This window comes from Aquarana catesbeiana, linkage group LG05, assembly GCF_042186555.1.
Source record: "Aquarana catesbeiana isolate 2022-GZ linkage group LG05, ASM4218655v1, whole genome shotgun sequence".
Classification (NCBI taxonomy): Eukaryota; Metazoa; Chordata; class Amphibia; order Anura; family Ranidae; genus Aquarana; species Aquarana catesbeiana.
This window is the reverse complement of record NC_133328.1, coordinates 223,208,462-223,231,580: the sequence shown is the minus strand read 5'-3', so window position 1 is coordinate 223,231,580 and position 23,119 is coordinate 223,208,462. Positions and strand designations below refer to the sequence as shown.

The 23,119-nt window shown below is 43.6% G+C and overlaps 1 protein-coding gene across 9 annotated transcripts in view; it reads right to left on the bottom strand.

The window, feature by feature from the left end:
• The window catches only part of LRRFIP2 (LRR binding FLII interacting protein 2), a 190,914-nt gene that overhangs the window by 126,678 nt on the left and 41,117 nt on the right, over positions 1-23,119 (bottom strand). For all 9 annotated transcript variants that reach the window (XM_073630580.1, XM_073630583.1, XM_073630582.1 and 6 more), the window contains exon 2: positions 12,819-12,961. In XM_073630580.1, coding sequence (XP_073486681.1) covers positions 12,819-12,908 — 90 coding nt within the window. In that variant the 5' untranslated portion in view covers positions 12,909-12,961. The remainder of the gene's footprint in view (positions 1-12,818; positions 12,962-23,119) is intronic.

Sequence of the window (23,119 nt, the reverse complement as noted above, 5' to 3'; positions counted from 1 at the left end):
AATGAATGCAGCCACCACATTAAAGTGATTGTGATGTTTTTTTTTTTAAATAATAAACATGTTATGTTATACTAACCTGCTCTGTGCCATAGAATTGCACAGAGTGTCCCTTATCCTCCTCTTCTCAGGTTCCTCACCGACACTCCAGGCTTCTTCAAAGTTTTCGCTTCCTATTGTGGTACCACCTGTGGGTTCAATCTCGAGCCACTCTGCCTGCATCCATAGACACAGACAGTGTGACTCAGCCCCACACCTCTCCGTCACAGGATTTGACTGACAGCAGCATGAGCAAATGGATCCTGCTGCCTCAGCAAACCTGTGAGAGAAGGAAGAACTGCTACAGACAGGCACAGCACTGGATTGAGTGAGGGCTTAGGAAACCATAAAGGGGGTGGGGTGAGGGGGCAATATTACTACCCAAACATTTAACTTAATGCAGGGAAAGCATTTGAATGAATGGTTAAAATCAGTGGCTTGTAATCTGTGTATTATAGCTATTTATTTAATCAGCAGGGAGTCAGGAGACGTTCTTATATATATTCTTCTTATGCACATGAATGCTGAAGGTAAGTATTTTCTCCCCAGTAATGCTACTTTCCAGCAATTAAGAGTGCTCCATATACTAGTGGCTGCACTTTATGGTAGAAATGCTCAGTCCTCTGCCCCTGGATATTCCCACAGGGGTGATCTTCTGGTGCTGCAGGGGTGAATAGTAGCTGTGCCTGGGAAAGGCACTAATCAAAAAGGTGCTGACTATGCTCCCGCTTTTCACAGCACCAGTAATATACGTACCCATAATGCAAAGCATTCAGCGATTGGAAGAGACAGACATTCCATTCATCCACACCGTCCTCCAATCACAGAATGCTTTGCGAGGTGAGAACCTGACATACAGGTGCTATGACTGGAGCATAGGGATGGAAAGAGCGAGCAAAGTTGGCAATCTTGATGATTATGTCACAAGCACAGCCGGAGATATTAACCCAGCATCAGAAGATCGCCAATACAGGGAAATCCGGGGACAGATGACTGAGGATTTCTACTGTGAACAGCAGCCATCAGCACATGGGGGACACTTCACCGTTGTTTAGTGGTGTTTCCGGTGCCATTTAAAAATAATTTGGCACTAAAAACTTTAGCTTTAAAATAGTTGTAATTATTATATTTATTGATTTTATTTGTCATACCCTTGATTAGAGAATACAGTACTTAGTATTTATAACTTTAAAAGGGTCCAGGCAAACAGCTGAATAAACCATTAAAATACACGTTTACCATTTGAGCTTTAAAATTTTGTTCTGGCAAACTTATTTTTTTTTTCCACAAAAAAATTATATTATGAATTTTCATAGACAATACAAATAGTATCATATAACACATAATCATGCTACAGATAGATAATATTCCCAAATAGAAGATGCACAGAATTCAAACTTGGGAAAGCATGTGTCGGCAGGTGTTGCCTCTAGATTAATTGTTGAATCAGCTACATTAAGACCCCTGTAGCAGTGAGGAGTGCACTTCAAGTTGGCTTGGTTTACATTGGAGTGAAAAAATCCTTATAGAAGTAACCAATAATATGTCTATAAATATTATAAGACAGGCAGGGAATAGGATATGTGTCCGACTATTATGTCAGCCTTCAACTCCTCAGCCTTTTAGTAAAGCACAAAAGAAATAAAAATAAAGGAGAGGAAGAAAAGGGGAGAGAAGAGAGGAAAGGAGAGGGAACAAAAAACAGGGGGATAAGAAAGTGGAGAGGGAAGGGGGGGGGGGGGCAGGGGTAGCACTGTAAGTGAGGCATGTGAGGAGGGAGTGGGATTTCCACCCGCTACCCTCCTCAGTGTACTCTAGATATTGTGAAATGGGTTTTAAGGATTATCCCGGCACAAGTCCTGATATCTCTGTGAATTTCGGTATTCGAGCCATGGTGCCCATACTCTCGAATAGTGTGTTATTGTGTCCTGTGCAAATCAACTTCTCCATTGCTGCTATCCGATTGATCCGTGTCGCCCATTCCTTTGTGGAGGGGGGCGACTTGGATCTCCAATTCACTGGAAGACACAGCCTAGCAGCATTAATTATGTGCATAGCTATTTACCTATAGTACTTTTTACGGGAGATTTTGGAGATATGAAGGAGGTACTGCGCTGGTGAAAATACCAACAGGAGTGAGGATATCTCCGTTGCGATTTCGTGGACTTTGCGCCAATACGGCTGAATCAGTGGGCACGTCCACCAGATGTGGAGGAACGTGCCAAGACCCTGTTCACATCTCCAACACTGGTCAGAGACCGTCGGGATGAATTTATGTAGCATTTCCGGTGTTCTATACCACCTTGTTTTGACTTTGGCAAACTTATTTTTACATCTATTCCATACTATACAGGCAGAATGACCAAGCTATTACTGGTTACTGTGTCCTGGATCACATCCCCGCTAACTGGACAGAAGTAACGTTGCCTAGAAATTGCCCAGTTATCAGGCTGTAGCCGCAGAAGGGATACAGGAGCAGGAAATGTGCAAGAGATGTAGAGGTGACCAGTTTAAAATATTGGCTTTACAAAATACGAAATTGGCAGGAAAACAACAAATACACACCTTGTGCATTTAGCTGTTTTGTTGGAGTTTTGCATATTTTGCCTAACATGTTCTAAACTTTGTACACATTGTTTAAATTGCAGCCCTGTTAGACATCTGCAAACTGCACCTGTTAGACATGCACAGCTCTTTGTGGTGTTCAAACAGATATCAACAGCTGATCAGCAGGCACATAATTCTATCTATAGAACAACTTCCTAGTTCACAATATAGTGATGAGACAGGCCCAACTGTCTACTGATAGTAAAGCCATCTGCTATTCCAGGGTAAATTTATCTGCCTTGTTTCTTAAACGAAGTTCTGTTGTGAAAGAAAACCCCTTCTGATTCATGTAATGCTTTAACAAAACAATGCTATAACTGCACTATCAATACATAGATTTGTCATCGTCTTGAGATACAATGTGTGATTTTTAAAAAAATGCTTAGATTTTTCAAAAGCAGAATATTTTCTTACATGCATGAACATTTTCATCATCAAAATACATTGCATTATTGACTGCTGTACATTGCATGTGAGATTTCCTGTTGCACTGTATGGAAAGCTGCCCTGTTACTGCAAAAAGTAACATTTATACACAGCTTAAATAAGAAGTCAGAGGAATAAAATGTAACCCCAAAACTCCCCCCATGTAAGCCAGTTTTAGCCACTAGATACTTACCTTTACTGTTTCAATGTCTACTGCACTCAAACCTGAGAGTAGCGTCTGAGCATTTTTCCAGCGTTTTTATGTGCAATTTGCACGTTTTTATACATTGTTTCTTGCTTCAGTGTTTTTTTATTAGCCAATAGAGAAAACTATGTGTTGCAGCATTTGTTGCTAGGTTTTTCAGCTTTTTTTTAGCTTTTCCATCAGGTTTTATTTTTTATATTAATATTATTCATTTTTTGCCAGCCCCTCCCTTATAAGCTTCCATCCTGCACTGTGACATTGTTTATTAGAAATAAAGCCTCCAAATACCTTTTAGTGAAGTATCTTCAGGCCGGTCACGTGACTCCCAGCAGCTATGATACTCCGATCCAGAGCTACAGCAGGATGAGCCAAGCTCTCCCTCTGATGTCAGCCGGGAGTCACGTGACCGCCGAGCTGGTGGCTCGTCTCCTCCCGCTGTAGCCCTGGATCAGAGTATCAGAGTGGCCAGGAGTCACGCGACCACCCTGAAGATATTTCACAAGAAAGTATTTAGAGGCTTTGTTTATAATAAACAATGACAAAGCGCAGGATGGAAGCTTAAGAGAGAGGGGCTGGCAGTTTTTTTTTTTAACATTTTAGTATCTTATTAGCGGAAGCGCAGGAAGGGGTGGAGACAGAGACACAGACTCCCAAGCTGAACAGGCAGGCAAAGGAAGGGGGAGAGCACAGGAGACACAGCGGGATGACAAAGGGCACGTAAACTGACCACAGTGTCAGGGCTCAGCAGCCATGATAAACTGTGGTCAGTTTACAGAGGGGAGGGCAGAAACTGGCAAAATCAGCCAGGTTTTTTACAGCTTCCAGAAGGACAGGTTAGACATGACAAGCACTGTGCTGTTTAACCTGTTTTAAGGGAAAATGATTACTTTTTTTTAGGGTTACAAATACTTTAAAGTTAGGTTAGGGTTATTAATTTTTGGTTAGGGTGTTAACACTACTACTAATACATTGTAAAATAAATACACTAATAACTAAACATAATCATAAATAATAAAATACAATAAATGAATAGTATGTAATAAATATTTAACCCCTAACCCTAAAAAATAAAAAAAAAATAAAAATACTAAACACCCTAAAACAAAATATATTATTATTAACAAAGGTGTATTTAATATATTTTTATAGGTTGTTTATGTATTATTACATATTAATTTTATGAAGCGGTTAAAGTGCACCTGTGCACAGACTGAGGACATTAATACTTACATACAGTTAGGTCCATAAATATTTGAACACAGGCACAATTTTCATACTTTTAATTCTGTATGCCACCAGAATAAATTCAAAACAAAACAATGTAAAAGAATTTTAAGTGCAGACTTTCAGCTTTAATTCAAGGGGTCGAACATAAATATAAAGTAAAAATGTTGTTAGGAACAGCAACCATTTTTATACACAGTCCCCCCATTTTCAGGGGCTTAAATGTAATTGGACAAATGAATATAATCATAAATAAAATGTTAATTTTTATTATCGTGTTGAGAATCCTTTACTGGCAATGACTGCCTAAAGTCTGGAACCCATGGACACTACCACTAATTGGGTTTCCTCCTTTCTGATGCTTTGCCAGGCTCTAACTGCAGCTGTCTTCAGTTGTTCTTTGTTTGTGGGTGTTTCTGCCATTAGTTTTGCCTTCAGCAAGTAAAATGCATGTTCAATTGGGTTGAGTTCAGGTGTTTGACTTGGCCATTGCAGAATATTGCACTTTTCCTTCAAAAGCTCCTGGGTTGCTTTTGCAGTGTATTTTGGATCATTGTCCATCTGTACTGTGAAGCGGCGTCCAACTAACTTTGCTGCGTTTGGCTGAATCTGGGCCAACAGTATATTTCTAAACACTGCAGAATTCATCTGGCTGCTTCTGTTTTCTGTCACATCATTATTAAACACCAATGACCCAGTGCCAATTGAAGCCATGCATGCCACTGCCTCCACCATGTTTTACAGATGAGGTTGTATGCTTCGGGTCATGAGCTGTTTCAAGCCTTCTCCACACTTTTTTCTTTTCATCATTCTGGTACAGATTAATCTTAATTTTATCCATTCAAAGAACGCTTTTCCAGAACTGGTCTTTTTTTTTAGATGTTTTTTGGAAAAGTCTAATCTGGCTTTTCCCTTCTTCAGGCTTATGAATGGTTTGCACCTTGTGGTGAACCCTCTGTATTTGCTCTTCTGAAGTCTTCTCTTGATTGTAGACTTTGACAATGATATGCTCACCTCCTGGAGGGTGTCCTTCACTTGTCTGGATGTTGTGAATGGGATTTTCTTTACCATAGAGGATCCTGCGATCATCCACCACTGTTGTCTTCCGTGGACGTCCAAGCCTTTTTATATTGCTGAGTTCACCAATGCGTTCTTCCTACCCCAGAATGTACCAAACTATTGATTTGGCCACTCTTAATGCTGCTATCTCTCTGATGGATTTGTTTAGTTTACAATGGCCTATTTCACTTGCATGGACAGCTCCTTTGAACGCATGATGTAGGTTCACAGCAAAAGATTACAAATGCAAATACCACACTTAAGCCCCATACACACAAATAGGACTTTGTACAAACTTTCCCTTGGATTTTTGTACAAAGGGCGTTGCCCAAAAGTTTGTCTTGCATACAGACGACAGGACTTTTCCAGCCAACTTTCACCATATCACGTGGTTTTTCAGCTCTTTACCACCACCCTTTGGTCAACTTCTGTATTGTTGTCTGATATTGTGTCAATCTCACCACTTTTATTGGCGAGATTGACACCTTGCGAGCCGGGTTCACACTGGTGCGGGGATCCGACTTGGATCCCCGCCAATGCCAGGCTCTGTGTTTGGTATGAATCTTGAGGGGGAACTCCACGCCAAATTTTAAATAAAAAACCGGCATGGGTTCCCCTCCAGGGGCATACCAGGCCCTTAGGTCTGGTATGGATATTAAGGGGAACCCCCTACGCCGAAAAAAACGGCGTAGGGGTCCTCCCAAATCCATACCAGACCCTTATTCAAGCACGCAGCCCGGCCGGTCAGGAAAAGGGGTGGGGACAAGAGAGCGCTCCCCCCCTCCTGAGCCGTACCAGGGCCGCATGCCCTCAACATGGGGGGTGGGTGCTTTGGGGGAGGGGGGGTGCCCTGCAGCCTCCCCACCCCCAAAGCACCTTGTCCCCATGTTAATGAGGACAAGGGCCTCTTTCCGACAATCCTGGCTGTTGGTTGTCGGGGTCTGCGGGCGAGGGGCCTATCAGAATCCGGGAGCCCCCTTTAATAAGGGGGCCCCAGATCCCGGCCCCCCACCCTATGTGAATGAGTATGGGGTACAGCATACCCCTACCCCTTCTTCCGACTTCGGGGGTCTTCTTCTGACTTCGGGGGTCTTTCCGGCATCTTCTCCCTCTCTCCGGTGTCGTCTCCGCGCTCTCTGGTTCTTCTCCGGTGCCTTCTTCCTTCTGCCGGGCTCCTCCGCTATCTTCAGCTCTTTTGCCAGCGGAGGAGCCCAGACATCTGGATCGTCGTCTTCCCTCTTCTCTTCCAGAGATGTTGACACGACGCTCTCTCCGGCTGTAACGCTGTCTGTGCGCTCTGCTATGACTTATATAGGCGGTGACCCCGCCCCCCTGTGACATCACAGTCCCGGGGCATGCTGGGACTGGGAGGTCATTCGGGGGTGTGGTCATATGATGACATGACCACGCCCCCTTATGAGATCACAGTCCCAGCATGCCCTGGGACTCTGACCTCATAGGGGGGTGGGGTCACCGCCTATATAAGTCCATTGCGGAGCGCTCAGAGACCATTCCAGCTGGACAGAGCGTCGTGTCAACATCGGAAGAAGAGAAGAGGGAAGAAGATGATCCAGAGGTCCGGGCCACCGCTAGCAAAAAAGCGGGAGAAGATAGCGGTGGAGCCGGCAGAAGATCCGGACACCAGGAGAAAACGCCAGGGAGACCCCCGAAGTCGGAAGAAGACCCCCGAAGTCGGAAGAAGACCCCAGAGCTGCTTAATAAAATTACTTTAAAAACCTGTGTACTGTGTTTCTTTACTGAAACTTTTTTTCCCTAGGTGAATGGGTAGGGGTACGATGTACCCCATACTCATTCACATAGGGTGGGGGGCCGGGATCTGGGGGCCCCCTTATTAAAGGGGGCTCCCGGATTCTGATAAGCCCCTCACCCGCAGACCCAGACAACCAACGGCCAGGGTTGTCGGGAAGAGGCCCTTGTCCTCATCAACATGGGGACAAGGTGCTTTGGGGTGGGGGGGGCGCAGGACGCCCCCTCCTCCAAAGCACCCACCCCCCCCATGTTGAGGGCATGCGGCCTGGTACGGCTCGGGGGGGGGGGGGGAGGCTCGCTCGTCCCCAACCCCTTTCCTGACCGGCCGGGCTGCATGCTCGGATAAGAGTCTGGTATGGATTTGGGGGGGACCCCCACGCCGTTTTTTCGGCGTAGGGGGTTCCCCTAAAAATCCATACCAGACCAAAGGGCCTGGTATTCCCTCGCGCCTGCCGCAGTAGGAAAATGTGTTTTTCCTATTGCAGCCAGCACGGGATGTACAGTACACTGTCGCCGAGAACCAGCCCGATCGGATCGCGCTGGAAACATTCTCGCGGCTGCGTACTGTAGTTTGTACAAAAGTCAGACGGCTTTGTGTACACACGATCGGACTTTGCTCCATCTGACTTTTGTTGCCGGAAAGTTTGTCCGTTCGCACAGCCAACAAAAGTCCGATGGAAACAGAAAAAGTTTGTCCAATGGAGCGTACACATGGTCGGATGTTGCTCCAAAACAGCTAATTTGCATGCTTGTTGTCAAAAAGTCAGATCGTGTGTACGGCCCTTTAGAATCAACTCCAGACCCTTTACCTGCCTAACTGAAGAAATAATGAAGGAGTAGCCCACACCAGGCCACGAAAGAGCTTTTGAGTCAATTGTTCAATTACTTTTGGTCCCTTGAAAAAGGGGGATGGCTATTCTTAAGAGCTGTAATTCCTAAACCCTTCCCCTGATTTGGAAGTACATACCCTAAAATTAAACCAGAGAGTGTGCACTTTCAGCCCATATCCATTATAGAACTATAGCTTGAATCAGTTTTGGTAAATACCTGAAAAAAAAATTGTGCCCGTGTCCAAATATATATGGACCTAACTGTATCCATAACAATCAGTAAAAGAGCTTTAAAACACAAGCCCTCCTTGACCTGCTTAGCTGCACTGTGAAGCAATCCATTCTCAAAGATCACAGCAAAGACGACACACAACGCACATTGCATACACTGGTGGGCTGTGGTGCCATTTATTCTGAAGGGCATTCCAATGCATCTGCCCAGCAGACAATACACTACCCCACTTTGTGGTGCATTTCCAAAAATGCTGACTTAATTTTTTTGCCACAAGATTTTGGAAAATGTGTAAAGAAAATGAAAATATTTTTTATTTAGACAAAAGTTGTCAATTTAATAAGATATTTCTCACACATAACATGGGCATACTTCAAATTACACCACATCCCATCTCTTTAGTGGCTCGGAATACGTTTACTGGCTTCAGAATCGCCTGTATGTTGCTGAACAGGAAGCAGTTAGGGCGCTTTAGGGGCATAAATTAGGCATCTGATTTTCTGACTGTCATCTTTGGAGGTCCTGGATAACCAAGACAGTGGAAACAATTGGGGACACTTTCTTTGTTTGCACTAGTACTGATATGGCAACGATCAGGACGCCGGCATGGGGTTTAGTGGCGATCAGAGCGCCAGCGTGGCAAAGGGCGCTGATCAGGGCGCCAGCGTGGCAAAAGGTGGCAGTCAGGGCGCTGGTATGGCGGCGATCAAAAAAAAAAAAAAAATTGGGAGATATAGTCTAGATGTAAAAAATTTCCAGAATTTTTGAAGGCACGAGAGAGAAAAAAAACTATTTTCCAGGGTTTTTTTTTTTTCTGGAAAAATTTTACTGTTCATAAAAAAAATTGAAAGACATTTTGTTACACTGGGAACTTGAAATGCAGTGTATACAAAAGTATTACTCTTGAAATTAAAGTACAGCTTATTAACCACTTAAAGTGGATGTAAACCCGAATTTTTTTTTTTATCATACTGTAGAGTATAAGATTTCCTATCATTTGAGCCCAGTCTTGCCACACAGAGTTAATCCATCTCTGAGCAATCCTCTTATTGTTCAGTGAGAAAAATCTTGACAAACTGGGAAAAACTTTGTCAAATACTCCCCCTTGCTGTGAGTGACAGGTGATTTACATCTCGTGCGCTAGCCTAAGACACAGGCATTAATTTTTTTAATTCCCTCCCACTCCTTTCTTTAGCAGCTCTGCAAGGATTGGCTGTTCCACACCTCAGCATGATTTGGCATGCTGAAGTCATGTGGTTACTTTCCTGTCTTTTCACTGGATGTTAGAGATTATAGCAGAAGTTCAGCAGAAGTTCAGTGTTAGAAATACACAGGAGAACATGCATATTGACAAGGGAAGTGTAGAGGTGGGCGAGGAGTCTACTGACATCACGACTCCACCCACCGAGCTCCAGAAAACAGACCCACCCACAGAATATGCAGTTTTTGGGGTCTAATAACAGACAGAGGGGAGACATTTGACAGGTAAAGATACATGCAGGAGACATGTATATCCTTATAGATAACCCCTATGGCAGTAGTTTAGAAAGGATGACATTGGGTTTACATCCACTTTAAGCCCCGGACCATTTGGCTGGCCAAAGACCGGAGTAGTTTTTGCGATTCGGCACTGCGCCGTTTTAACTGACAATTGCGCGGTCGTGCAACATGGCTCCCAAACAAAATTGATGTCCTTTTTTCCCCACAAATAGAGCTTTCTTTTGTTGGTATCTGATCACCTCTGCGGTTTTTATTTTTTGTGCTATAAACAAAAAAAGAGCTACAATTTTGAAAAAAAAGCAATATTTTTTACTTTTTGCTATAATAAATATCCCCAAAAAATATATAAAAAACATTTTTTTTTCCTCAGTTTAGGCCGATACGTATTCTTCTTCATATTTTCGGTAAAAAAAAAATAAAAAATCGCAATAAGCGTTTGATTCGTTTGCGCAAACGTTATAGCGTCTACAAAATAGGGGATCGTTTTATAGCATTTTTATTAATTTATTTTTTTTACTACTAATGGCGGTGATCAGCGATTTTTATTGTGACTGCGATCGGACACGTTTGGTGCTATTTTGGGCCATTCACATTTATACAGTGATCAGTGCGATAAAAAAAAAAAAATGCATTGATTACTGTGTAAATGTGACTGGCAGTGAAGGGGCTAACCAGGAGGAGGCGCTGCAGGGGTTAAGTGTGTCCTAGGGATGTGTTCTAACTGTGGGGGGATGGGCTATGTGTGGCACGACACTGGTCACTGCTCCCGATTACAGGGAGCTGTGATCAGTGTCAGTGTCACTAGGCAGAACGGGGGAATGCGGATGTAAACAAGCATTTCCCTGTCCTTCCTCTCCGTGAGACGATCGTGGGTGTCCCCGCGGACATAGAGTCCGCGGGACCCACGATCACACTCATGGAGCTCGCGGCGGGCACGAGGACACGGCGGTAAATTTAAAGGGACGTACCTGTACGCCCATTTGCCTGTCCGTGCCATTGTGTCGACCTATATGTAAATGCGGGGGTCGGCAAGTGGTTAAACTAAACTTGCTTTTTACATTTTTATTTTTTAATTACAAAAACGGAATAAGAACTGTACAGTATATGTTAAGAACATTTCAACCATAGTAACCACCCCCCTTTCCGTCAAAATAATGTAAAAGCTACCTGCCAATATGCATTTTCAGTTATTGACAATGCTGAGCCAAAGGCATATATTGCTCTTGCAAGAGCTTGATGAATGTTCTGATTTTCAGGTGTCATCTCTCTATAAATAAAGGGCATGTGTATTTTTGAGAGGCAGTGATTTGCAGCACTTCTTTACTTGAAGATGCTGCAGGTGAAGAAACACTTTGTGATGATCCAGAAGCAGCAGAAAGGGTGTTTCTGGAATGAGAACTCTGAAGGGAAAAGTTCCTCGCACTATCATTCTGATCCTCATCGTTTCATTCCATAAAGTATGTTTTATGTGTTTAGGGCACCTCTGGCATGCAAGGATGTGTTTTATCCTTGTAGCATTTGGAAAAGAATATTTTTTCTCACAATATTTGTAAATTGCAGCTTTGCACTCAGCAGAAATTGCACTGTAGAAATGTTTCCAAACTCTAGATGTTGGTCTCACCACTTTACTGAGAGGAGGAAAAGAAAAAACAATTTACTGACCAGACTATAGGTAAACATTATGATGTGATGGTGGAGAACATTAGGAATCATTTAAAGCAAGGGTGTCAAACTCAATTTCATTATAGGCTGCGTCAGTATTATGGTAGAAGAGCGTGCTACATACAGAGTGCAGGGTTTAGGGGTGTGCTGTGCACAGTGTGCAGGTCCAGGAATCTCACAGGCTGTTAACATCTCACTTCCGCCCATTCGTGGCTTTGACCTCTGCACCACTCCCCCCATCCCCTACATCTGCACCCATCAGACCTAATTTCTCCCCCCAGAAAGCTTCATCACATCCCACCTATCTAGCTTGGCTTGGCTTTAATACTCCCTGGCAGTAAAGGTAGCTCCACATCTCTCTCTCACTTCCAGGCAGATCATTGGTCAGCATCTGTGCACCCGGGCACACATGGGGATCACAGTGCTGCTTACCATGTGATGCCCCATCCCACACTGCAGCTGTATCTCCCTCGACTCCGTCATGACTGCAGGACAGCCAGGGATCTGAGAGAACCACTGAGAAAAAAAGCTGTCCACAGAACGAGGGGACAGAAACTACTATATCCCAACCATCATCCAACTGAAGAAGCTCACAAAAAAAAAAAAACTGGAGCATTTCCCGTGTAGTGTCCCCTGGTGGCAGAAATGCAAATGTCTCTTGCTGGAAAACTGCATTGAAAAGTAAAGTGTTACTTGAATTGTATTCCAGGATTTGCTTGTCTTCAGCTGAGAGAACTTACAATAATTTAAGATTTTACATTAGGGTCTTCATGTTATATAGTTTAAATACCATGTCATAAATATATCATCATTGTAAAAAAACATATTCCACACTTTTTTTTCAATTTTCCTGGGAAAAAAACATAAAACAGCTTTGAAAAAAAAATGGGGGAGAAAAAAACTGTTAATTTCCAATTTTTCAGGGTTTTTTTCCAGGCCTTCCCATCCCTAGTCTTCAAGGGTAAAGGGAGACACAAAGAGCAATAATAGCACTGTCAGAAGTCCCAACCATTTCTCATGCTACCAAAAATGAGTTTTTGATTTTTTGCAGTTTGAGAGATTTACTGTTACATCCAAATTGTCCAATAGGAATAGGGAAAAAAAAAAAAAAAAAAAAAATTGACAGAGCTTTTAGTGCTCCCCCACTCTATCCATTACTATATGAAAAGTGTTGGCTGGGGTTGTGCTTTAAGATAAGATAATATGAAATGATACTGAAAAACAAAGAAAAGAACGGAGTTTCAAAAGTATCACAAATATAACCAACCTCTCTTGCAATATGACTAAGGGCTTCATCTTCAGCAGAAAATCTGTCTTTCATTTGGGTACGTTTCCTTCCAGATCCAGGAGTCCCCATTTTTTTTCGTTATTCCTATCCAAAGTTTCCAGTTCCTCTTGCCAAATTTACAGCTGTTAGTAAGAACAAACAAAAAAAAAAAAAAATTACACAAAAAGAATACAATGGCAATTACTCACATATAAAGCATTTGTACCCCAAAGCTTACCATAGGTCTTACAAATGTTACAGTCACACAGCAAAATTTAAAGGGATATTAAAAGTCTCTTTTTTTTGTTAAAAAATATGTAACACTTTATACTTACCTGCTCTGTGCAGTGGTTTTGCACAGAGCTGCCCAAATCCTCCTCTTCTCAGGTCCCTCACCGGCGCTCCTGGCCCCTCCCTCCTGCCGAGTGCCCCCAAAGCAAGTAGCTTGCTATGGGGGCACCCTAGCTAAGCCTCTGTATGTCCATTCAATAGACATAGAACCATGGCTTGGCTCCATGGCCTCTCTCTCCTTATTGACTCACTGACTTTGATTGACAGCAGCGGGAGCCAACGGCACCCTGCTGCTGTGTCTCAGCCAATTAGGAAGGAGCGTCCTGGACAGCCAAGTTTCTCGTGCAACATTGCTGGATCGAGATGGGGCTCAGTTAAGTATTAGGGGGGCTGCTGCACACAGAAGGCGTTTTATATTAGTACATAAAACGCATTCAGATAAACAACATTCTGCCTTTACAACCACTTTAACTAGGTTCCATTTCACCTCCTACTTATTAGCAAGAAACTCCTTTAAAGTGCACCTTTCATAATTAAAATATATAGGCTGCAATTACTGACCACTCCTTTTGAGAATAATAGTTTTCTAGCTTTCATGTTGATGCTCTGGCTTTAAAGCTGAGTCACTAACCTTAAATCATTTAAAAAAAGATAAGAAATTCAAACACTTCTCTAAGACTCATTTACAGCATGTATAATTGGGGTTTGTGACCTATATGGAGCTAGATCCAGCAGGGAACAAGCGATTTACAAAAGCAGGTCACTTAAGATAGCTTTCATACTTCTCGCACGACAGGTGCACTTTAAGTACACCTGTCATCAGAGAAACATTGTAGGCTGCCACTACTGACCTCTTGAAAAGCTACAGTTGTCTGGGTGTGTTTGTCTTTATTACTTCTGAGTAACAAACTTAGAATTAGATGGACTTGTGTCTTTTTTCAACCAGACTATGTAACCTGCACAGCTGTGGCCAAAAGTTTTGAGAATAACACAAATATTAATTTTCACCAAGTCTGCTGCCTCAGTTTTTACTATGGCAATTTGCATATACTCCAGAATGTTATTAACCACTTGACCACTGGGCACGTAAACCCCTTAATAACCAGACCAATTTTCAGCTTTTGGTGCTCTCACAATTTTGAATGACAATTACTCAGTCATGCAACACTGTATCTATATGAGATTTTTGTCCTTTTTTTCACAGAAATAGAGCTTTTTTTTGGTGGTATTTAATCACCGCTAGGTTCTTTATTTTTTGCACTATAAAAGAAAAAAGACCGAAAAATCTGTAAAAAAATGCATTTTTCTTTATTTCTGTTATAAAATTTAGCAAATTAGTAATATTTCTTCATATATTTTGGCCAAAATTTATACCGCTACATATCTTTGGTAAAAATAACCAAATCGGTGGATATTATTTGGTCTTTGTGAAAGTAAGGCCCCTTTCACATGAGGCGGACTCCGTTTCTACGGAGCCCGCCTCGGTCCGCCGGCTCAGCGGGAGATCTGTCCGTTGATCTCCGCTGAGCCGGCGGATGACAGGTCCCTCTCTGCTCACTGAGCGGGGAGGGGCTTGTCAGGTGCCGCTGCCGCCTATGGAGGGATCGGACGAAAACGGACAGCGTGTCCGTTTTCATCAGATCTCCCCCGATCCGATAGCGATGGACCTGGACGTAGGGCCATCCGTCTGCTCTTCAGCGGATCGGACCGGGTTGGATGTCAGCGGACATGTCTCCGCTGACATCCGACGCTCCATAGACTAACATGGAGCGCCCGTTCAGGTCCGCCGTCAAAACTGACAGGCGGACCTGAACGGTCCGATCGTGTGAAAGGGGCCTTAGAGTGTCCAAAAGCTATGGTGCGAATATCTGAAAATTGATCACACCTGAAGTACTGACGGCCTATCTCATTTCTTGAGATCCTAACATGCCAGAAAAGTACAAATACCCCCCAAATGACCCCTTTTTGGAAAGAAGACATTCCAAGGTATTTAGAAAGATGCATGGTGAGTTTTTTGAAGTTATCATTTTTTCCCACAATTCTTTGCAAAATCATGTTTTTTTTTTTACTTTTTTTTTTTTTCACAAAATTGTCATATTAGCAGGTTATTTCCCACACACCGCATATGCATACCACAAATTACAACCCAAAACACATTCTGCTATTACTCCCGAGTATGGCGATACCACATGTGAGACTTTTACACAGCGTGGCCACATACAGAGGCCCAACATGCAGGGGAGCACCTTCAGGCGTTCTGGAGCGCCCAGGCAAATTCTGACATTTCTCTCCTACATGTAAAAATCATCATTTATTAGCTAGAAAATTACATAGAACCCCAAAACATTATATATGTTTTTTTTAGCAAAGACCCTAGAGAATACAATGGTGGTCATTGCAACTTTTTATCTCGCACGGTATTTGCGCAGCAATATTTTTAATGTGTTTTTTTGGAAAAAAAACAGTTTTGTGCTTTAAAAAAAAACAAAACAGTAAAGTTAGCCCAATGTTTTTGCATAATGTGAAAGATGAAGTTACGCCGAGTAAATAGATACCCAACATGTCACCTTTCAAAATTGCACGCGCTTGTGGAATGGCGCCAAACTTTGCTACTCAAAAATCCCCATAGGCGACGCTTTAAAATTTTTTACTGGTTACATGTTGTGAGTTACAGAGGAGGTCTAGGGCCAAAATCATTGCTCTCGCTCTACCGATCGCAGCGATACCTCACATTTGAGTTTGAACACCGTTTTCATATGTGGACGGGACTTACGTATGCGTTCGCTTCTGCATGCGAGCACACAGGGACAGGGGCGCTTTAAAATGTTTTTTTTTTTTTTTTTTTATTGTTCATTTTACTTTATTTTAGTTTGATGCTTTTTTCCAAAAAAACATTTTTTTTACCACTTTTATTCCTATTACAAGGAATGTAAACATCCCTTGTAATAGGAATATGGCATGACAGGTCCTCTTTACAGTGAGATATGGGGTCAATAAGACCCCACATCTCACCTCTAGGCTGGGAAGCCTGAAATAAAAAAAAAAAAAAAAAAAAAAAACAGATCCTGGCTTTGATCGTAGCGGTGAGGCGGTAGAAGCACCAGAGGGCGGCGGGAGGGAGGGACATCCCCTCTTGCCTCCCGTAAGAATGATCAAGCAGTGGAACAGCCGCTATGATCATTCTTATGGTGTAGGGAATCGCCGGCTGAAAAAGCTGATATCTGAATGATGCCTGTAGCTGCAGGCATCATTCAGATATCCTCGCACAAAGTCAAGGACGTTGTATGACAGCCGGCGGGCGGGAAGTGGTTAAAATGCATTTTTTTTTTTTTAACACAAAGTTGTCCATTTATACAATATTTCTAACACATAGCATGTACATACCAAAAATGACACCCCAAAATAGATTCTCCTACTCCTCCTGAGTACGGCGATACCACATGTGTGAGACTTCCACAGCCTGGCCACATACAGAGGCCGAGTACAGCCGAGTATGGCTGAGTATGGCTGAGTATGGCTGAGTATGGCTGGGCATGGCTGGGCATGGCTGGGCATGGCTGGGCATGGCTGGGCATGGCTGGGCATGGCTGGGCATGGCTGGGCATGGCTGGGCATGGCAGGGTATCGCAGAGTATGGCAGGGTACTGCAGAGTACTGCGGGGTACTGCGGGGTACTGCAGAGTACTGCGGGGTACTGCAGAGTACTGCGGGGTACTGCAGAGTACTGCGGGGTATCGCAGAGTATTGTGGGGTATTGCAGAGTATTGCAGGGCATTGCAGAGCATTAGGGATGTCACTGTGCAGCGCTGTGGGCACTACACATCCATCCATCCCCCTCTCCGCTCACAGTGTACCGATCGGTACACAGGAGGGGAGGAGAGGAACCGGCGTCATGAGATGACGCCGGTTTGTTTACATGTGATCGCTCCGTCATTTGACGGAGCGATCACATGGTAAACTGCCGCAATCAGCGGCCATTTACCGGGATCCGTGATGCGCCACGCATCCGCATGCGCCACGGATGTGTTCGGGTGCGCGCCCCAGGGGGCGCGCGAGAGGGGAATTCTGGGAGGACGTCATAGTACGCCCTCCCAGAGTTAAGCAACCGCCCTGCAGCCGTCATTTGGCTATGGGCCGGTTAATAGTGATCAGATGAACTGCAATTAACTGAAAAGTGCCTCTTTGCTATGAAAATGAACTTAAAGTGATTGTAAAAGTCTCGTTTTAAAAAACTAAAAAAACAAAACTTTATACTTACCTGCTCTGTTGCAGTGGTTTTGCACAGGGAAGCCTGGATCCTCCTCTTCTCGGGTCCCTCTTCGGTGCTCCTGGTCCCTCCCTCCTGTCGAGTGCCACCACAGCAAGCAGCTTGCCATGGGGGCACCCAAGCTGCAGCTCCATGTATCTATTCAGACACAGAGCTGCGATTCGGCCCCACCCATCTCCCTCTCCTGATTAGCCAACTGACTTTGAATGACAGCAGCGGGAGCCAATGCCACCGCTTCTGTGTTTTAGACAATCAGGAGGGAGAGTCATGGATGGCCGAGGCACTTGTGTACATCGCTGGATAGAGATGGGGCTCAGGTAAGTATTAGGGGGCTGATGCACACAGAAGGCTTTTTATCTTACTGCATAGAATGCAGTAAGATAAACAAAACCTTTTGCCTTTACAACCCCTTTAATCCCCCAAAAAAAAAAAAAAACCACTTCCATTGCATTTCAGCCCTGCCACGAACAGCTGAGATATCAGTGATTTTCTCATTAACACAGGTGTCAGTGTTGATGAGGACAAGGCTGGAAAACACTCTGTAATGCCGATTGAGTTAGAATAACAAACTGGAAGCTTTAAAATGAGGGTAGTGCTTCAAACCATTGTTCTCCCTCTGTTAATCATGGTTATCTGCAAGGAAACATGTCCACTTATCATTACTTTGCACAAAAAGGGATTCACAGGCAAGGATATTGCTGCTACTAAGATCGCACCTAAATCAACCATTTATCTCAGATCTTTAAGAACTTCAAGGACAGAGGTCGTGAAGGCGGCTTCAAGAGCACCCAAGAAAGTCCAGCTGCGGGATCAGGGTATCACCAGTGCAGAGCTTGCTCAGGAATGGGAGCAGGCAGATGTGAGTGCATCTGCACGCACGGTGAGGAGAAGACTTTTGAAGGATAGCCTGGTGTCAAGGGCAGCAAAGAAGCCACTCCTCTCCAGGAAAAACATCAGGGACAGACTGATATTCTGTAAAAGTTACAGGGATTGGACTGCTGAGGACTGGGGTAAACTCATTTTCTCTAATGAATCCCGATTGTTTGGGGCATCTGGAAAAAAACTTTTCCAGAAAAGAAAAGGTGGGCGATACCATCAGTCCTGTGTCATGGCAACAGTAAAGCATCCTGAGACCATTCATGTGTGGGGTTGCATCTCAGCCAAGGCTCATTTACAATTTTGCCTAAGAACACAGCCATTAATAAAGAATGGTACAAAAACATCCTTAGAGAGCAACTTCTCCCAACCATCCAAGAACAGTTTGGTGATGAACAATGCCTTTTCCGGCATGATGGAGCACCTTGCCATAAGGCAATAGTGATAAATAAGTGGCTTGGGGAACAAAACATGGAAATTTTGGGTCCATGGCCACAAAACTCCCCAGGCCTTGATCCCATTGATAACTTGTGGTTAATCCTAAAGAGGCAGAACAAAACAAATCCCTTAAATTCTGACAAACCCCAAGCATTGATGATGCAAGAATGAGCTGCCATCAGTCATGATGTGGCCCAGAAGTTGATTGACAGCATGCCAAGGCAAAATACAGAGGCTATATCACAAAAGCATTCCAAGAAGATCTTGTGTACGAGACTCTGGACAAAAGGTTGTTTTTTTTTGGTCCCCTAGATTAGAGATCACTGCTAGTGCTGTATGATATCTGGTGCTGATGTCATCAGTGGGCTGGCACCAAAATCACAGAAGAAGCCAACCAAAAGCGATAAGGAGGTGGATCGGAGCACTAGGATAAGGGAAGACAAAGAAATGGGGCAAGCAATAATAAATAGATGTATGTCGTTTTGAATGCCAATTTCATTAATGGTGGTGGTTTCATTAGAAAAAATGAACTTTAAATCATCTATCATAACTACAGATGAAAGCCATATTTGGGATCTGTTTCACCTGGCAAAGAATTGATATTTGGGTCTATCCTGTATGAGCAACAATGACAGACCTGTGACTGTAAAGCAAAAAGGGGAAGCAGCACGGATTAGTTCATCTCTCGTTTTCTATCAGCATGTCCCTGCAAGAGGCTGATATCAGGCCAAATTTGCATACTAATGCTTGCATTAAAAAAAATATATAAAAATGTATTAGAGGTATAAATTAAAACAGAGCTGCATTAATATGCATTGATAAACACAAAGCTGTTTATCTGGAGTCATGAGTCCGGTAGGAGGTTGCTATCTCTGTTTTCAAAGAGAAGTATGGGTTTTGGGTTTTTTTAGATTCATACTTACCTAGGTGGATGGAGATAGAATGCCATCAATCAAGGCAGCTGGCGGATCCAGACTTGAGAAGTCGGGATGACGCGCTGCCTTGACTGATGGCAGTGATGTCAGCAGAGAGCGCACTACAGACCGATCTCTGCTGAAAACGGGTCACAGGAGTGCAAAACGAATTGCACTCCTGTGATCCAGAGGAGAAACTCAGCCTAAAAAGCTCAAGCTGGACGTCTCTTAACTAAGGTAAAGTTCTGGCTACAAAAATGTTGCCTAGTACTGCATCTTAACCACTTCTTTCTCGCATGCCGTCACATGACTTTGCAGACTTTGAGTGGGGATAGCTGAATGATGCCTGCAGTTACAGACATCATTCAGATATCTTCTTTTAGAGTCGGTGATTCCCCACACAATAACAACAATCATAGTGGTTGTTTAGCTGCATGATTGTTTTTACAGGCAGCGGAAGGGGACACCTCCCTTCCGCCGCCCTCCTGTGCTTCTACCAGCTCACCCGTGCAATCGGTGAGCCAGAGAAGGAATCACCGGGCGCCGGAAGCTGATCATAGAGAATCCGGCGGGCCAGATCGTTCCCAGAAGTCTCTGACATATAGACCCCAGATCTCGCTGTAAAGAGGACCTGTCATGCCCTATTCCTATTACAAGGGAAGTATAAAAAAAATTGTTTAACCACTTCAGCCCCGGAAGGATTTACCCCCTTCCTGACCAGAGTACAAAACCCCCCAAATGACCCCATTTTGGAAAGTAGACACCCCAAGGAAATTGCTGAGAGGCATGTTGAGCCCATTGAATATTATTTTTTTTGTCCCAAGTGATTGAATAATGACAAAAAAAAAAAAATTTTACAAAAAGTTGTCACTAAATTATATATTGCTCACACAGGCCATGGGCATATGTGGAATTGCACCCCAAAATACATTTAGCTGCTTCTCCTGAGTATGGGGATACCACATGTGTGGGACTTCTTGGGAGCCTATCTGCGTACGGGGCCCCGAAAACCAAGGGTGTAAAAAGGGTGTAAATTTTTGATTTCACTCCTCACTACCTATCACAGTTTCCAAGGCCAGAAAATGCCAAGATGGCAAAAAAAAACCCCAAATGACCCCATTTTGGAAAGTAGACACCCCAAGCTATTTGCTGAGAGGCATGTTGAGTATGTTGAGTATTTTGCAGCTCTCATTTGTTTTTGAAAATAAAGAAAGAAAAGAAAAATGTATTTTTTTTTCTTTTTTCAATTTTCAAAACTTTGTGACAAAAAGCGAGGTCTGCAAAATACTCACCATACCTCCCAGCAAATAGCTTGGGGTGTCTACTTTCCAAAATGGGGTCATTTGGGGGGGTTGTGCCATCTGGGCATTCCATGGCCTCCGAAACTGTGATAGGCAGTGAGGAGTGAAATCAAAAATGTACGCCCTTAGAAAGCCTGAAGGCGGTGCTTGGTTTTTGGGGTCCCGTATGCGGCTAGGCTCCCAAAAAGTCTCACACATGTAGTATCCCCGTACTCAGGAGAAGCAACAGAATGTATTTTGGGGTGTAATTTCACATATTCCCATGGCATGTTTGAGCAATATATCATTTAGTGACAACTGTGCAAAAAAAAAAAAAAAAAGTGTCTTTTTCCCGCAACTTGTGTCACAATATAAAATATTCCATGAGCTCGACATGCCTCTCAACAAATAGCTTGGGGTGTCTACTTTCCAAAATGGGGTCATTTGGGGAGTTATGAACTGTCCTGGCATTTTATGCACAACATTTAGAAGCTTATGTCACACATCACCCACTCTTCTAACCACTTGAAGACAAAGCCCTTTCTGACACTTTGTTTACATGAAAAAATAATTTTTTTTTGCAAGAAAATTACTTTGAATCCCCAAACATTATATATTTTTTTTAAAGCAAATGCCCTACAGATTAAAATGGTGGGTGTTTTATTTTTTTTTTTCCACACAGTATTTGTGCAGCGATTTTTCAAACGCATTTTTGGGGGAAAAACACACTTTTTAAAATTTTAATGCACTAAAACACACTATATTGCCCAAATGTTTGATGAAATAAAAATGATGATCTTAGACCGAGTACATGGATACCAAACATGACATACTTAAAAGCCTTTAGCGGTTACCACTTTTAGATTTACTGCTAAAATTACTGCCCTCAATCTGACCTTCGCGGTGATACCTCACATGCATGGTGATATTGCTGTTTACATTTGACGTCAGACCAACGCTTGCGTTCGCCTTTGCGCGAAAGCAGGGGGGGGGGCAGGGGTGCTTTTTTTTTGCTTTTTTATCTTATTTTTAAACTGTTCCTTTCATTTTTAAAATTTTTTTTTTATCATTTTTATTGTTATGTCAGGAATGTAAATATCCCCTATGATAGCAATAGGTAGTGACAGGTACTCTTTTTTTAAAATAAGGGGTCTATTAGACCCTAGATCTCTCCTCTGCCCTCAAAGCATCTGACCACACCAAGATCGGTGTGATAAAATGCTTTCCCAATGGCGCTGTTTACATCCGGCGAAATCTAAGTCATGAAATGCTTGTAGCTTCCGGTTTCTTAGGCCATAGAGATGATTGGAGCCATTCTGGTCTCTGATCAGCTCTATGGTCAGCTGGCGGAATCACAGGCTGCATTCTCAGGATCCCTGTCGGGACAGAAGAGCCAGTAAAAGCAGTCTAGAGGCTAATTAGCCGCTAGGATTGCTTTTACATGAAAGCCGACCGTTGCCTGAAAAGAATGATACCAAGATGATACCTAAACCTGCAGGCATCATTCTGGTATAACCACTCAAACTGTGATCACTGGTGAAAGGGTTGGCAATCAAGGGGTTAAAACCTTTACTAGGTAGTATATGGGGGTCCCTGACGCTATAAAAAGCTGACGGCGAACCTATATATTTACCTCCCTAACTAGCATCACCAGTGACACTAATACAGCGATCAGAAAAACGGTCGCTTAGTGACACTGGCGACGGGGGGATCACGGGGTTAAAACTTTATTAGGGGGGGGTTAGGGGGGTACCCTAGACCTAAAGGGGGCTAACACTAACTGCTCTACCATTTCTGTCACTAACTGACACCAATGCTTGGTGTCACTGTGACGGGGGGTGATTAGGGGGTGATCGGGGGGTGTAACATGTGCCTGGTGTGTTTTACTGTGTGTCTTGTGTTGGTGCACTTACTCAGATGTCTTCTCTCCTCGGCGCCGGAATGGAAAATACCGAGCCGAGGAGAGATGACATCACTTCCTCTGCCGCTGTTTACTAAACAGCAGCAGAAGAAGATTCTCATTTGTTGGGAGCGATCGCGAGGGGGTGGCCACGAATGAGTGGTCTCCCCCTCAGCCTGGATCGCTCCCCTAACGATGCCAACCGCCTCCGGCACTGGGGGGGGGTGCGATGCGCCCCCCGCCCGCGGGAGGCAGATCACGTACCAGGTATGTGATTTTGCCTGCCCGTGCCATTCTGACGCAGTATATCTGCGTTAGGCGGTCAGCAAGTGGTT